The sequence below is a fragment of the Python bivittatus genome, unplaced genomic scaffold, assembly GCF_059951505.1.
Source record: "Python bivittatus isolate LINGU-HERP-01145 unplaced genomic scaffold, Pbiv_v1 ctg000320_np1212, whole genome shotgun sequence".
NCBI lineage: Eukaryota > Metazoa > Chordata > Lepidosauria > Squamata > Pythonidae > Python > Python bivittatus.
Genome location: NW_028277052.1, coordinates 10,663,651 through 10,680,838, shown reverse-complemented (window position 1 = coordinate 10,680,838; position 17,188 = coordinate 10,663,651). Strand labels below are relative to the sequence as shown.

The window sequence follows — 17,188 nt, the reverse complement described above, 5'->3', positions numbered from 1 at the left end:
CACATTTGATACCCAGCACTTGCTGGAATTCTTTCATAATGGGTTCATAGTTTTGCTACAGTAAATCTACTGATCTCATAAGATCTTTCCTTATGTTTTAAATTTCATTTTCAGACACAATCTTTATTCTAGATTTGGGCCCTCCCAACTTCTGAATGTCAAATTCCAGGAATAGTATATGTTCATACTGCTACTTTTATCCAAAGTAGACTATGGAGATTCCTGCATCTTAAATGATGCCAACCTTTGTTTCTTAAATTAACTAAGTACATGAACAAAGAGATTTGCTATGCAAATGAGCAACAGAAATGTAGTTCCAAATTAGTATTTGGCTGTTCTTCAACTCTATTTTACCTGAGCTGATTCTACCAATTTTCTGGATGCTCATGAGTCTTAATTATTCAATTGTTACTCAGGTAACACTCTTGCTGTTAGGAAAAATGCAAGACTAGGAGAACAAATGGTTCATGCATACACTATGGGGAAAATTCACTTCGAAGACATGAAATTACCCCAAAACAAATGTATCTTGAGCAAACATGGACTGATTTCTGATATACTAGCAAGACTAATTCAGATGGATCCAGTAAAATTGGGAAATGATAGACTTTGCCTTGCAAGTCACCACATACGGATGATTCCTGAGATAAATTAAATGGATAAAAAAGGCAAGGGGAAAACAGCAACCCTTTTCCTTAGCACTGTAAGCCTTATCTGAGCCACTCCTACAAGCTTTATGGAGCAGTAAATCCCATTTTGCAAAGAGCTGTCCAAAAATATTGGACAATTCTAAATGATATGACAGATTAGTTCACAGTTATCAGTGACTGCCATAACTATTTCTTCTCATGCTGATGCTTCACGATGGACAGATGTTTCTCTTTCTACACACCCATTTACTTTGGAAATTTTCCAGGGCTTCTTTTGTTTCCATAGTGTACCCTACACAAGGACACATATCATGTACATTTTTCCTTTTTCATTAAGTGAATACCCATTCCTAGTATGCCCAGTTTTGCACAAATACATAGTCAGAAAGATAATTCCACATGGAAAAAACAAAAACAAAAACCAGCACTGAGGTTAGAGACTGAAATTCTATGCACATGTATCTGGAAGTAAGCTCCATACAAACAGGATTTATTCCAAGTCAACACATTCTGTGAAAAATGAGAACACTTTGTCCTTAAACCACCCAGATTAAAAAGCATTGCAAATGCACATCGACTGATAATTAATTCACATCAAGCAATGTTCAATACATACGTTATGTTTTGTAGATGCCAGTGATTAATGGAAGCAGGATTTGTCCTGACCCTTAACCCGTGCAACGTTCCTTCTTGAGGGCACTTCTGGCCACTCACAGAAGAAAAACTGCCTTTCTTTAACCTTCGAACCAAGCCACTTCTTACCTGTGATCTTGTTGGCCATGCCTATTTCCACTTTGAAGGGGCAGCATTCTCTGTGGCCTGCTCTAGCACTACTTGTGTGACATCTCAGCTCAGTTCTGCCAGAGTCTCCCTCCAGCTGCAAACATGCCAAGCTGTCATCCATCCTTGTAAATGTATACCACTGTCAGGGACTCCCAGCTTTTTAGCAGGAGAAAGATTGTTCAGGGCAAAGAGAACCAGTGACAGACACTGAGACCTTGTGACTCAACACCCCATGGGGAAAAAGAAACTTCTTTTCCATTTCTTCTGCAGTTGCTGCTAGGTGCAATTAAGCAGCTATAGATTATCAACACTTGATGCAACAACAAATAAAATAGCCAATAGCCCCTTTCTGGCCCACTTATGTGAAGGTTTGAGTATGTGGGTGACTGAGCCTAAAGCCTGCATTTTCTAAAAACACTGAACTTTGAGGCCCAAAACTACTTATAAATAAGTTCATATTCCTTTTGCAGATTTTTTGGGGGGTGGGGTGGAGGGATGCCTGACTAAAACAAATAATGGTTTGTTTGTTTTTTTGGAGGCTCAAAAAAAACAGCATCTCTTTTTTCTAGCCCCGGTAACTTCCAACATCCCATTTCCACTTGAGACCTCCGTTTTGTGCTTGGAAAGGGGAGTTTTGCAAATGTTCAGACTCCAAGAGCTTTCAAACAAAACCTTTTGCATTCCCTAATTGAAACTGATGTGACATCTTCCTGCCTGAGGTTCCCTAAAGTTAACTGGGTCATGTAGAGAGCCAGAGAGGTGGCCTTGAAACCTCTACATATACAAAGAGTACCGAAGCAGGACCTGGGAAGGGAGATAGTATTAAGAAGAGGCTCAGGTTGGCCCGTCCCTGACTCACTGGGGTCTAAGAGAGAGGTGAGGAGAAGCACAGCCAGGCTTGCAAGATTGTATTACTAAAGCCTCTTTTAACAGAGTTCTAGTCTTCCTGTGGAGTTGATTTTTGGGTCTGGTCTACCTCATGGGACTGATAGGTGAGAGCAAGCAAGTAAATTTGTAATTGCTAAACAATCATGCATAAAGTAGAGAGTCACCTTTGATGAATCAGTTCACTTAATCCTCAATTAATTGGACAAAATTATTTTTAAAAAACTTATACAAACTGCAGAGTGTAACATCTAGAAGGAAGACTCAGCCTTGACTTACATCTATTGAATCGATTAACTCAACTGATTAAATAGCTAAGATTTCTTCCATCACATAGCAGACTTATGTTAAATATACTTAAGCTGCAGTCTACAATACACTGATCTGGGACAGTAAAGGAAAACCACATACTTTCTCCCTGCAAATGTTTGTATCAAAGTAATTTAAAAGTGAAGGTGGGCAAAATTGGTACTACTTTGAAATCACTTAGTAGAAATACTAAGCAATCAGTACATACTTAAATCAAGGCCATTTGGAAACCACAATGAATATTTATAATTATGAAAAATACTGGAATACAAGGCAGAAGAACACTGGGATAATGAATATTACATTTGGTGTTTGGGTGAGCAAATATTGCAATAATCAGAAAAAATGGTACACTGGATGTTGTTTGGAAAACTCAGTCAAATAAATGCATTATTTGACTAGTCAACATAAAGGAAACACAACTGATAGTACCTAAAGCTGCAGTCCTAAACACACTAGAAAGTAAGCCCACTGAACACAATAGGACTTGCTTCTGAATAAAAATGAGCAAGATCATACTATGTATGAACAAGAATATAACATGATTACTGTGATAATACGCTATTATAGAAGATATTAACATGTTATCCCTTGAAAATAATCACAGGCAATGTAATTTATCAGCCATAATCCATCTTAAAAATTAAAACAGCCATGATGATCGGATGGTTAAGGTTTTGGATTAGGACTATGGCAATCCAGGGTCAGGTCAACCTCTAGCTAAAGAAGTTCACCAGGTGGCTATGGCCCAGTCTTTCCCTTTCAGCCCAACCTACCTCCCCATGTAAGTTGCCTTAAGCTTTGGAGGAAAGGTAGTTTACGGATCTGACAAATAAATAAAAATTAGCATAGCTATCCACCTGTTGGACTGTGGAGCCATCTTGGCTCTCCTCCTACCTTCCCCAAATTTGCCCAAGTTGAAGCTGCATGAACTGCAAAAGAAATGTCACACCCGTAAGTAATATTTCTTCTGCAGAATAGGGCTGTTGGTATTCTAGCTGACAAAAAAAGTATTAGCAGTCTGCTTCCAGTAGACATAGTGAATACAAGGAATTAAACACAATGAATAAAAGCAGGGAAATTGACCAGGTGCCACTCCAAAAGCACAGGCAGCATTTGCGCGTAACATGAAAACATAGAACATAAACATAACGTGGAACACCTCAGATGTTATTGAGCAACATCCGTCCTCCCAGGTGCATCTGACCTGTCAGTTCCCACCATTCTTCACCACTGGCAATACCGGTTAGCATTAAGAGGAGCTTAACATCTGCACATTGTTATATCTGCTGATTATAAACCATTTGTCAGTACCTTCTAGGTTTAAGCACTTGTCACAAGCTCAACACATCTTTCTCACCAAGACAATTTTTGCATAATCCATCTACATACAATGCAGTCTGCACAATCAGGTTCTCTCGTGCATATAACCCACTTTCTCAGCCTGCATTTATAGCAACCTAGTGAAGCTTTAACTCTTCAAGCAAAGGCACGTGGCAATAGTGTTAGGCTGTTATTTCACAGCTACAGTGTCGTAACAAGAACTGAATGTTCTTTCAAGTCTGAACAGATCAAGCAGGGCTCAGCTTTTGGCTGTCAGAGACCATGGGTACTACTTACGATCTGAAGGAAGAGGGTTAACAATGGGTGGAAATGGGAAAATCTGGGTGACAGCAGGCTGTGGCCCTTCAGCTTCTGGGGCTCCAGAGCCCCTTTTCACCATGCTTAGGACATCAGACAACTTGGAGGCTGGCATGAGACAGATGAAAGAAGGCATGGAGATAATCATAAAATAAACAAATTAAAATGAATGGGTGATGGGGAAAAAGGAGTCTTCACATCTGGAGTCTGATACATGAACTATTTATTCAGGGTCAGCACTTAAACAAGGTCACCTCACTGTTCATTTATTTACAAATAAATATATGCCTCTGTAACAACACTACTTCATAACCCACACTGGCTTCTTATAGGCTTCCAGGTCCAATTCAAGATACTGGTTATCATCTTTTTCAATGCAGCACCTGCCCTCTTGAATGATCTCCCCTTCTCCCTCAGAAATATGGCTAGCCCTGACCCCAATGGTCTTCAGAAACACAGTAAAAACTTGGCTTTTTCCTTGGGCTTTAGGGCTGGGTTGACTGGAGTTTCCCTTTTAGAGAGAGACATGAGTATGAGTGTCTGGTTGCCTGTTAATGTGTTAAACTTTTAACTAAAATTCATCATCATTATCATCATAATCTACTGTATGCTGCAATTTTCTAGTTGGGCGGCCATATCCATTCTATAAATAAATAAATAAATAAGGAAGCCTAACATAGGGAGAAGTTTTCCCTGTGTCTTATTCTGTATTAGAGTAAGGAAGATCTCTGGCTGAAATAAAGTTGACCTGTTTCACAAGATAAATTACCAATTCTGAGCACCAGGTAGAAACTTGTCTCTTCCTCCTGATTTATTAGAACATCTCCAGGCACAAACTACTTCACCGGGTACAAAATCTTGCTAGAGAAGTTCTTAAAAATAGTCCCCAATGGAGCAGCTTTTTACTTCTTTGGGAGCATTTCAATCCCGATCAATGTATTCTTTCCCTCACCTTCCCTTTCAGTTTTTGAGTTCCCATCAAGTTCGTTCTAACACAATCTGACTTTGCCAAGAGCCTCCAGAAGCTCAAGAGTACCCACAGCTTTCAGTGGGAGCTCTGGAATAAGAATTCTGCAAGATTAGGGGGGTGCTGGTGGTGGGGAACTAGAGATAAGCTCAGCAGGACTGAGCCACATCAAAGATAAAACATATAAAATCAACAGTAATCTCTTAAAGAGGAGATTAGTGGGAAGCCAGTTCCCATGTTAAAAAAATCCATAAAGGGCTCATGTTGGTTGCAGGAATCATCAGAAAGAAATCCCAGGGATGTTCCACTACTTACATGAGGGAGAAAGAGGATTGGTGACAATAGAAGGTGGCCCAGAAAAGGGGGTGGAGGTCTTTGGCTCTTCACTTTCTGGAGGCGCAGAGCCCCTTTTCACCATGCCTAATACATCACAGAGTTTGGCAGCTATGATGGTGTAGACGAGAGAAGGGAAGGGAGGGGAAAATGAGAAAACAGACAAAAAGCAAAGAGCAGAACAGAAATGGAGGGTGGGAGAATCCCTCCTCGTAGTGACAGAATGTTTAGAGGAGTAACCACTCTTGATCTCTTCTTGTGCAACTAAACCCTGAATGGCATCAGCCAGGGAAATTGCTCCTCTTGAAGCACAGGAGGGGAGGAAGGAAGGTGGAAAGCTGGAGGGATTCTGCAAGTTGGTGACACGCTGCTTTAGATGCAAGAGTTACCTGCTACTTACACTGGAAAGGAAGAGGATTAGCAACCCCCGTGGATGGGGTAGGCAAGGTAATGGAAGGCTTTGGTTCTTCAGCATCAGGGGGTCCAGAACCCCTTTTCCCCAGGCCTAATACATCAGACAGTTTAGCAGCTAGGGTGAGATGAGGAAGAAAAAGATGAAGAAACTAACAAAATATAAAAAAGCACAGGGATGGGAAAATTAAAACAGGAGCAAAAGCTAGGACAACAGATTAAAGAAAGCACTCCATTGAAAGGAAGGACATTCTTCAAGTGATGAAGAAGCAGGTGGCTTGCATCAGTACCTTCATTTGTTTGCACATTTAAGGCATTAATCAGAGGCTAAATTGTACAAAATGACCCCTGGTTAGTTAGGGGCTCTCAAGTCTTCTCATTTGGCCTGCAAATGATTGCATTTGTTCCTTTTGTGAATTGACAGCTAGACGCAGTCCTGAATTCTTTGGGAAGGCTCTTGTCCCAAGAATTACATGGGTTGCGTAAGAAACACAGAACAAAATGTGACAAGATTCCTAGCATGTGTACATAAATTAAGTTTATGTTAAACCAACACAACAACCCTTTCAGTGCTATTTCCTGAATGAGTCCTCCAGCATTCAAGAGATGCTCTCCGACAAAAAGCAAGAAAAGCTACTTCTCTAGAGCAGCTCCTACTCAGTTGTCCTCAAACATTTACTTACACTAGAGAGGAATGGGACTTGCAACAACAGAAGGTGGGAAGGGCAAAGTGACAGAAATGTTTGGTCCTTCTGCTTCAGGTAGCCCAGAGAATTCCATTTCACCAGGCCTCATACATCAGAGAGCTGGGCAGCTGGGGTGGAACAAATGGGAGCAGGGAGGACAAGAAAAGCTCTAAAATGTTGGGTTGAAAAGTATTAGAAAAAGATGCTAGAGAACAGCACGAGGACAAGAGAGCGTATAAATATGGTTGGGATCCTTTTCAGATGATCTGGCATTCCCTAGTTTGTGGAAATCCAGAACTTCAGCCTGTTGTTGTTGCTGTTGTTATGGAATTATTTCTTATTTCATCTCTACAACCACAAAGATTTTCCATTCTTGTGGGAGTGGGGAAAAAGCCCTACATATTTTGTTGCATGAATGTTTGCTTTCCTGCTAAGGTAAAAAAAAGCTAATCATGCTGCAGGCCTTTTGATTTAATATCATTTGACATTATTTTGCAGGCCTTTCATACCATCTTTTCTAATGAAAGAATGCATTCATTAGATTTCATTAAAATAATGCAAGGCCTGCTTTAATAACAAGCCACAAATGCTTTCTAATGACACTCCTTTTGGGCTACTTAGCCATCCAATACCGCAAATCCTAGCATTCATCCACTACTTACACTGGGGAGGGAGAGGGCTTGTAATAGCTGGAGATATGCAGGGTGAAGAAGTTGTTGGGTCTTCAGCAACTGGGGGACCTGATCCCTTTTTCACCAGGCCTAATACATCAGAGAGCTTGGAAGCTGAGACAGGACAAATGAGAAAGGCAGGGAGGGAGGGAAGGGGAGAAGATAAAGGAAGGAAAATGAAAAGCAACAGTGAGGTGGAAAAAATCTGAAAAGATGACTTAAAGATGCAAAGAATCCTTTTAACTGCCAATGGAACCAATGTACAATGTGTATTTTATCTACCTATTTATGGGTTTCTAAGTCAGATTCCTACTAGCATAATTGAAACAAATGACTTAAGTTATCTTACATGGGTATCAATAGGAGCTAAGTTGAAAGAGCTTAGTCTAAGTTGAAGTACTATTTATCTCTGCATTGAGGGCGTTTTTGTGATGGAATGGTTTGATAAAGGCCGCACTCGGGGAGATAAGCATTCCCTTAGCTCCCAACAGGAGCGTGGGAAGGTTAAGAAGATGAGACTGGCACCACCCTAAGGAATTCACGGTGTTTTGGCTTGCTGGCTTGGGAAGTTTAGATTGAATCTGGAGAGATTGATGCCAGGTTCAGCCCAAAGAACTCCACGAGACAGTACAGATACAATTCTGTTGCGTTTATTAGCTTCCACCTCAAAGACAGAAATCTCTCCAGACTGAAGTGAGACTGAGTGTGGCCTTCATCAAACCATTCCATCACAGTTTTGTTTTTCTGTAATCATTCCTCTATATGACTGAGCCTCTAAAACAGTTTCTCAACCTTGGCAATTTTAAGATATGTGGACTTCAACTCTCAAAATTCCCCACCCAGCATGCTGGCTGGGGAATTCTGGGAGTTGAAGTCCGCATATCTTAAAGTTGCCAAGGTTGAGAAACACTGCCATAGAAGGACTAGGCATGTGGACTCCTACCAAATTTGCATGCCAGACTAGGGGGCCCACCTTCTGCTTTTATTGTTAAAATAATTACAGTGCACTGTGAGGTCTGAATTCAGGAAACCATGATTTGAGAAGCAACTAGAATTGAAGATTAATTGGCAACATTGTTACTCAAACTAACCACAGCTCAAATATAATTAAGGTCAATCCAAAGTGGATATTGTCAAGTTCTGGCACACAAAAGACGAAGAGATAAAATAATTAAAGGTTCATGCAGGCTCATTCAGCTAACAGGAAACCAGGGTTTGCTGCTACAGCTGAATGAAGCCCATGGCTTAAGGCTTATTCTTAGGAGTCATAAATGGAAGGTGATGCTGGGGAACATGGGGCCTTGCAACTTACAAGCAGCAGTGATGGCAGCAGCAGCAGATGACATCACAGACGTCTGCAGACTGGGAAGAAGTTCAGGGACAGATCCTGAATTCACTTGACTTTTTACAAGCTCATTATCAGTGCTTTTAACTGGAGAGAATGTGAAAAAGTTGAAAAAGAAAAAGAAACACCATAAAGACAGAAAGAAAAAAATCCAAAGAACAGTGACAGCTTTGGTGGAAGGAAAAAGGAGAGAAAGAATGGAAAATAAAATATATTTTAATAGAGAAGGAAAAAAGGACAGGGAAATGGAATTAAGATACACACACAAACACACAGAGACAACATACTTTCAGGTAGGACAAGATAAGCAGGAAGGTTGAATTACATTCATGTCCTGGTTAGGGACTTTTTATAAGGTATCTGGGTAGTAACTTTGGGAACAGAATGCTAAACTACATAGGATGTGCTTAGATTCAGCATGGCTCTTCTTAGGCCTTAATCTCATTTCTATTCATGAACTGGGACCATTGTTTGAGCTTCAGGGCATTACATATTTCCTAACTCTGTCCTGGTACTGATAGTTTGAACCATCTATGGTGAAAGTGAATGACAGAAAAGATTGCACATTACTCTTTCTTTTATCATGCAATCATCCTCCCTCATTCATGAAATGTTACAAGAGGTGAAGGGATCTGACAAAGGCATTTCCCAAGTGTAGTCGTTCTGTGTTCTCCTATCACCTCTTAGGCTTCAGAATGTCTTCTCTGTCTTTTGATTGATAGCACTAGAAGACAACTGCCTAGAAGCATCCATGTTTCTCTTGGAAGTGCAAGCAGACTGAATCTTAATTCAAACCTTGTAGAAAACACAAACCCTTTCTAGCATACTTGTGGACATCTTTGTGCATGCACTCACAAACCATCCATTATACCAGACCTGCATTACAGAAATTAACCCTCATCAGTCAAGGGACAACATTTGTCCTTCTCTACTAGAGGAATCCCCCCTCCCCTGCAGTTTATCTGGAGCTCTGCTGTACAAAATATAAAAAGATATGCTTCAAAACAAATGTTATTGGGAGACAAAAGAGAAAGGCATACACAGGAAGTACAGCTACCTGATGGACTGAACAGCACGCTTAAGATTATACTGAAAGAGTGCTACCTCCCCCAGTTTGTGTGTGTGTAAGTCTTGAACCCAAACAATGCAAATCCAACCTTCATTCTCTTCTCTTCCAACATAGAAGTATCTACAGTACCAAAAAATATTTGAAGTTGCTTTTTTTATACCACTCTGTTAATGCCCGAAAGGAAAACTTCAGCTATCTGTAACAATATTTGCTTTGACTGCCTGGGCCATAAATACAGCATCTTGCTGCTCCAGAGTCACAGTATGGGTTTCCCTCTGATCTTCAAGCAGAGGGGTCAGGATCTACAATCAGCTGTAGCCCAAGCTACGAGTGATCATATTCGAACAGTGTTCTTCAAACTTGGCAACTTTAAGATGTGTGGACTTCAACTCCCAGAATTCCCCAGCCAGCATGGGGACTTCTGGGAGTTGAAATCTACAAATCTTAAAGCTGCCAAGTTTGAAAAACACTTAATGGAAGCTCTAACACTATTTTATTTCACCTGAGCAGATGCAGGTCTGTTTGAGTATCTTTGAACGAGATGCAGAAAGAAGAAGTAAAGTGTGATCATCATATGTGGAAAAAAAGAAAAAGCAAAGCTCCTTTCTTTGTAATAGCTGATGGACTAGGCAGGGGTGTGTGGTTTTTCAATACAAGCCTCATCTGCAAGGATCTTCTCTTTTAAATAAATATTAACAATAAAGAGAATATGCTCTCTTGTCTCCCCTTGAGACCCAAAATGTAGACTAAGGAGAAAAATAAGCATTTGTATTTTTTTAAAAAAATTGAAGTAGACTCATATTACAGCACTTAAGGTACTTCCTGAATCTAGCTATTGACACATAATGATGCCAAGAGTCTGGGGGCAACCCCTCCAATCATATTCTGCTGCAACTGCACCGCAGAAGAAACTCTGTTTCACCCAGGACTCAGTATAAATCAGTGTTTCCCAACCTTGGCAACTTGAAGACGTGTGGACTTCAACTCCCAGAATTCCCCAGCTAGCCACGCTGACTCGGGAATTCTGGGAGTTGAAGTCCACACATCTTCAAGTTGCCAAGGTTGGGAAACACTGGTATAATGAACCACTTCAGATATTAGGCCACTTAGACTGTTATAAGAATGTGCAATTTCAGGGTCCTTCTGGAGTCAGGGCTCCTGCTCAATGAGCAGGGGGCAACCACAGCTGGGGGTTGGGAGGCTTTGCACAGGTTTGTCTTGTGCACCAATTGTGCCCATTCCTGGACCAGAAGGTTTTACTCACAGTGATTCATGCCCTAGTCACCTCCTGGTTGGATTACTGTAAAGTACTCTTCATGGGCGTGCCTCTGAAGAGCATTTGGAAGCTGCAGGTGCTCCAGAATACAACCGTGTGGGCAGTTTTTGATGTTTCTCATACGCTCATATAACACTGATACTCTATGAGCTGCACTGGGTCCCAGTAGGCTTCTGGGTGCAACTCAAGGGGATGGTTATCACCTATGAACCCCTACATAGCATAGGACCTATTTGCAAGACTGCCTATCTCCCATCATCTCTGCTCACCCCATTAGATCTAGCAAGGAGGGCATGTTCCATATCCCCTCTGTCAAACAATGTCATCTTGCAGAAGTTACACCTTCTTGCAGCCAGAAGTCAGGCCCCACGTCTTTTTTTTAAAAAACTCAGTGGCCTTTGAAGGCTACAAAGGGCATCGCTGATACATCATGATTGGAGGGGGAATCAAAATATTCAGGTCCTTTTGATGGAGTTTTATGGGCAAAATATACAGTGTCTTAAGTGTCACAAAGGCTTAAGGCACTCATTCTGCTTTTTGATCCTCTCTGTAGAAGGGAAAAACTGGCTCATTCTATCTTGCTTACTAATTTCTTTATATGTGTTATTCGAAAAGAGGCATTTTAAGCATGGGTTGAGTTGGGTTTTTGAGCCCAGACTTGCATTACAACTGATGATAAAACAGCTGTAATTATGGCAGATGCAGTTTGCCGTGCATCAGATTTCACAAAGATGACATTCCTCAAGTATCCCTGAAGACCGATTGTCCTCGGCAAGAGTCCACAGCCTGCAAGCACTGGTGTGCAAAACCTTCACAAGAAGCCAGGATTTACCAAACAATTGAGAATGTGCACATCTGTTCTCCATTTACCCACAACTTTCTTTCTAGCTATCCTCTAAAACGGAGTCGGCATTTACCCATTTCTCCCATGTGTACTGATACGGCTTCCAAGGTTCCATTTACAGTCAAACACAAAGACAATCAGGAGTATGTGAGTGGATTAATTAGCTCTATAGATGTCACGCCTTGACTCCTTAAATCTGTTACCTTTCGTGTCCTCATCCTCTATGGTGGTGTTTGTGCTGTCGGATGATTCCTGTGGAGACATATAGGAGTAGGAGAAAGAGAAAGCAGAAGGTTAGTGGCTCTGGCCAAAAACAGATGCTTGGGGAGATGGTGAAGATGTACAACTTGGACTTGCGACCAGAGAATCTGGATAAATCAGAAAAGAGACCATGGAGGACTCAATGAAAGCCATCTGGGTGACTTTGGGCCAGTCTCTCTCTCTCAGCCCAACTCACCTCTCAGAGTTGTTGTTGTGGGGAAAATAGGAGCAGGAAGGACTATTAAGTATGTTCGCCGCCTTGAGTTATTTATAAAAATAAGAAAGGCGGGATAAAAAATCTTTAAAAAGCCTCCTTTTTCAAAAGCCTTGCACGTAACAATAAATGTCAGTATTAATCAATATAAAAGTATTTGCAAGAAAACTAGGGGGGTAACCTTTAATTGAAGATGTACCAAATCTTGATATACTGTAGCTTTCTTTGAAATCACACCTAATCTCTCTTTCTTTATAAGGGGATGCTTGAAATTCCCCCCAAATACAGCACTAAGTACACACACACACACACACACACACACAAATTTTGAGCTGGTTCACCAAGTATACACATTTAAAAAACAGAATTGTTGTTGGCTTTTGTTTTTCTTGCTTCTCAGGAAAGACGCCCTCAAATTTTATCTCGAGTAAGATTGATAGATATAGACTTCTCTTGCAGAATTGACCTGTAATTTCCATTTTTAATGTTGCAGTGTGGATCAACCGAAACAAGAAAAATAAATGCACAACTGACATGTGCTTCTATGCATGGGTGAACCTGGGCTTGAGATCATTATGTCTAGTTGTCCCAAACTCTATTTTCCACTTGAGTATCTATTGTGACATAAAGTGTTATTCTTGTTTGCAGAATTATGGCCCTGGCTCATAACAATAAGGATTTTCTCATTTCTCAGAAGCTATCACTTCTCTTGTCACTTCTCATCAAATAATATGTCATTCTATAATTAAGATATATCATAACATTAGCCAACACTAGAACAACAGCTCTTAAAAAAAGGATAATAATTACTGAGTGATGCTCTAAGTAGGCAGAACAATGTTACTGAGAAAACCTAGGGACATAAAACCTACTTCCTCAATTTTGTTTCTGCAGCCCATTTGCTTTAAGGATTTTCATTCATGCTGCAAAACCATTTGTAATCTAACATCTGTCAATAAAGAAACTAACAAACAGAAAATCCAGCGAATCCAGTTGAAATTCTGACAACAGAACTTTCTTTAAAAAAAAAAAAGAAAGAAATTTCCCAGCTATAAAGTGGCTGCAGTTTGCTATTTGTCACTAACTCCCTAAGTAACCATTTATGAAATTGTGGATGAATATTGGAGTGAAATACTCCTCTTTCTCTCCCTTCATCGTATTAACCCCATAGGAACTCCTGTTTTATGCAGCACGTGACTTTGACAGCCACTGTATTTTTCAGATTTTTGACTTGACCAAATGATCTATAGCAATGTGTCTCAGCCTCAGCAACTTTAAGATGTGTGGACTTCAACTCCCAGAATTTCCCACTCAGCATGCTGGTTGGGGAATTCTGGGAGTTGAAGTCCACACATCTTAAAGTTGCTGAGGGTGAGAAACACTGTTCTATAGCATGACATCCTTTGAGGTGTGAGGCTGGTCTGGGGATAGATATTGTTACTTTTCCTAAAAGTAAGGGTTTTTTTTAAATAAATGCCATTAATTAGATTAAGGGAGTCTACATAGAATACAATCATATATCTCTCACACTATTAATTTTAAAATTCAAAATTCCAAACAGAATGGTTAGTTTTTTTAAGGGTCATATAACTTTTATAACAATGCACATTACATTAACTAATATTAATTCATTAATATAAATGATCTTACATTAATTGGGTTCATTTTTAAAATAAAATGATACCATGTGGAACTTGAAGCAGTCACCCAGTTACAGTGGTACCTCGGGTCACGAACGCTTCTGTTCACGACCAATTTGGGTCATGAACAGCTCCATTCGCAAAATTTTGCCTCCGTTCGCGAACGCCAGATCGGGTGACGAACAGGATCCGCGGCCATTTTCCCTCCTGTGACACGTGGTCGCGGCTTCCTGTAGGGAGGGGGACTCTCCCTCCAAGCAGTAACCACCTCCCCACCCGCCTTCCTGTCCTCCACGCCAGAAGTCGCCTCGAGCAAGGTTAGTGTTCTCTCTCTTCGTATTGTACTTTGTGTCATATTTTTGCGGTTTAAAAAACAACAACAACATATGGTTCAGAACGGATTAACCATAATTACATTGAACCTTATGGGGAAATCTGATTCGGGATGCGACCAAAATCGGGTCGCGACCAAATTTGGAGGGGTCACAACGGATTAACCGTATTTACCTTGAACCTTATGGGAAAATTTGATTCGGGTCACGACGAATTCGGGTTGCGACCAGAGTCGCGGAACGAATTAAGTTCGTGAACCGAGGTACCACTGTATTAGTTCCTCCAAATTAAGGTCAAAATTACATTAGCTGAAGGACAAGGATATGTTTTTGCATCTTATGCTTTTCTCACATGTGTATCTAAAGAATGTCCTAATATTTTCTTCCAAATAAACAAAAATTTCTGTGGGAAATGGGAGGTGGGGGGGGGTTGCCAGAACTGGTGTCTTTCTAAAAAATCTTTGACATACGAGGCTCTTGGATCTGGCTAGATGTCAGGGAGAACCAGACAGGGCATGAGACATAATTTCTGTGCACACTAATCCTGTTTAGTTTAATGCTAATCCCACTTCACTTTCTGGGGGGAAAAAAATACCACAAAAGCAGCACAAAGCTGCTGATATCCTCACAAGACTTTCGGGCGCAAGCCGCCTTTCTCATTTGACAAAGGCAGATAAGATTTAACATTATGATAATATTTTAAAATAATTCAGTTTTCTGTGACACCTCAAAGAAAACGATTTCTTTCCCTCATGATGAAAAAGCTACATTTCTAATATGAGAGGATTTCCCCCACAAACATATGCAGCACACAAGAACATGTTCTAGAAATAATTGTTAATACGAACAGAAGGCCTTCGTAGCCTTTCTTTTCCTGCCCAGTTGGGAGTCAGACCCCCACATTCAACACAGTTACCCTCAGATACTTCATCCAAATACAATGTGATTTGTTGATACCAGTCCTCAGGCTTATGGTTTTACTTCCTCTAAAAAAAAAAATAAGCTGTGTAATCAGTAAAACATCATCCTTTTTTACTTAATATTCCTCTAAACCAGGAAATACTCTGTCCAGAAGAAACAAACAAACAAAAAAATTGGGGATGTTGCCACTAATAGAGTTTCCTTGCCCAGCCTCTATTGGACTTAACTTTAAAAAAAAAGAAAAAGGCCAACCAACCGAAACCCCCAACTGGTTCTCCAGTTAATGCTATGTCAGATGTACTGAGTGAATGGGCTTGAAGAGGTAGCATAAACATGACAAAAAAAGTAAAGCCCCTGCAGCAAAGAATGGGTTAAGAAAATGCAGGTCTGGGTGGAGGTGAGGGCTGGGTCCGAGCAATGAATGGTTGTGACATGGAGCAAATATGCTGATCCTCAGCCAATCCAGCCTCTTTGGTCTGCCTGGCTGCGTTCTTTCACTTCAGAATGAAGGAGTTCTGGGGTCAGAGTTGAGGCTTTCTTCCCCATCCTATCCCCCAGAGCAAAAAAGCTCAGGTGCGAGGCAGCCTTCCCCCTCTGAAGTTCACAAGGTGTGTGGAGACTGCAGTAATCCAAACTATGCTCCCAGCAGTCCCAACACATCTGGGACCAGAGCAGGAGAAAACGGGTTCTAAGGACAATCCCATCCTCCAGAAGATACAGTTCCAGGTGACAAGTGACTGTCAACTTCTTCCCCTCAATTCAAACTGTTCAGTCAGGACCGTCTTCGCCAGCCTCTTCATAAGCCTAACACATCTGAAGCAAAACATAGGGAACAACCAGCAAGGGAGTCATGGAAATGCTGCCCCCTTCTCCCTGAATAGTGGAAAGGCTAATATTTATGATTTTTCAAGAAGGCCAGACCTTTTAAAAACAGTGCTGCAGTTGTAATTTCTTGCTTTCCAGTACACCTCGAAAGGTAACCCTCCTCCCCCGCCATTAGTTATAGGCCAGAGGACTAGAGTCTAGGTTACAGGGTTTCAGGTATACAGAGGATGCACAACCTGAGCCTACGGTCTGTCCCCAGAGGTGAAATTACACAGCAATGCAAGGAGCAGAGAAAGTCAATTTTTATCCAAGATAACAAAAAGGGCAAACTGAGGAGAAGGAAAGACAGGCAGCAGTACCTTAATGCTGTCCACTGGGTTATGGATAACGGTGGTTTGAGGTTCCTACAGAGGAAGGAAAGATGAACCAAAGAACAGAACAAAGAAGAAGAGGAAGAAATAAAAATATACAAGGAGAAGAGGCAATAATTGGAAGAGGAGGAGGAAATGGAGCAGAAAATGATGGTAAAAAATATGAAGAGGGAAAGGGGGGAAAAAAAGACCAAGACCCACATAAGAGCAGGGAAGGGGAACAAAATGGAAGGGAAAAAAGCAAAAGGCAATTAGTTCAGCAAAAGGCAAATGATTAACAAACAAAAAGTGGCAGAATAAATCAGGAAGAGAAGAATCAAAACTGGATTTTCCATGAATGAAACCAAAAAATCATATTCAAACCCCATGATAAGATTGCTGTGACTCCCTTGGAAATGGAGAGGGCAAGCTGTTATCTACGTTCAATCCATCTGCGAGCCAAAGAAATTGCTGCAATAGGGAGCATGGCCGGGAGAACAAAGAAGAAACTGGCAGGTGTGAGCTGCAACCAAACCTCCTGCCTGGGCGGTTAACATCTCAACGCAGGTTCCACTAGAGATGGAAGGAGGGAAAAAAGAAGCGAAAGAAGAGCAGAAGGCCTTTGACCCCATTCCTTGGACTTGTGCCATGCTCTGAATTTTTAAATTAAGAACCAATCTCTATCCTGCTCCATGGGCCCTGTTCCATAGTGATTCTATAGTCTAGATCTTTCACTCATAGGTGCTTGGTACACAAAAGAGGACTTAACAAGAGA

General features: G+C 41.0%; 1 protein-coding gene across 14 annotated transcripts in view; it reads right to left on the bottom strand.

The window, feature by feature from the left end:
- The window catches only part of CAMK2B (calcium/calmodulin dependent protein kinase II beta), a 175,948-nt gene that overhangs the window by 16,829 nt on the left and 141,931 nt on the right, over positions 1-17,188 (bottom strand). For 5 of the 14 annotated variants that reach the window (XM_088139066.1, XM_088139069.1, XM_088139065.1 and 2 more), the window contains 7 exons: positions 16,423-16,467; positions 12,074-12,122; positions 8,649-8,768; positions 7,328-7,450; positions 5,969-6,097; positions 5,551-5,679; positions 4,248-4,376 (listed from right to left, as the gene is read on the bottom strand). In XM_088139066.1, coding sequence (XP_087995192.1) covers positions 4,248-4,376; positions 5,551-5,679; positions 5,969-6,097; positions 7,328-7,450; positions 8,649-8,768; positions 12,074-12,122; positions 16,423-16,467 — 724 coding nt within the window. The remainder of the gene's footprint in view (positions 1-4,247; positions 4,377-5,550; positions 5,680-5,968; positions 6,098-7,327; positions 7,451-8,648; positions 8,769-12,073; positions 12,123-16,422; positions 16,468-17,188) is intronic. The other 9 variants (XM_088139077.1, XM_088139078.1, XM_088139073.1 and 6 more) reach the window with 4 other exon arrangements.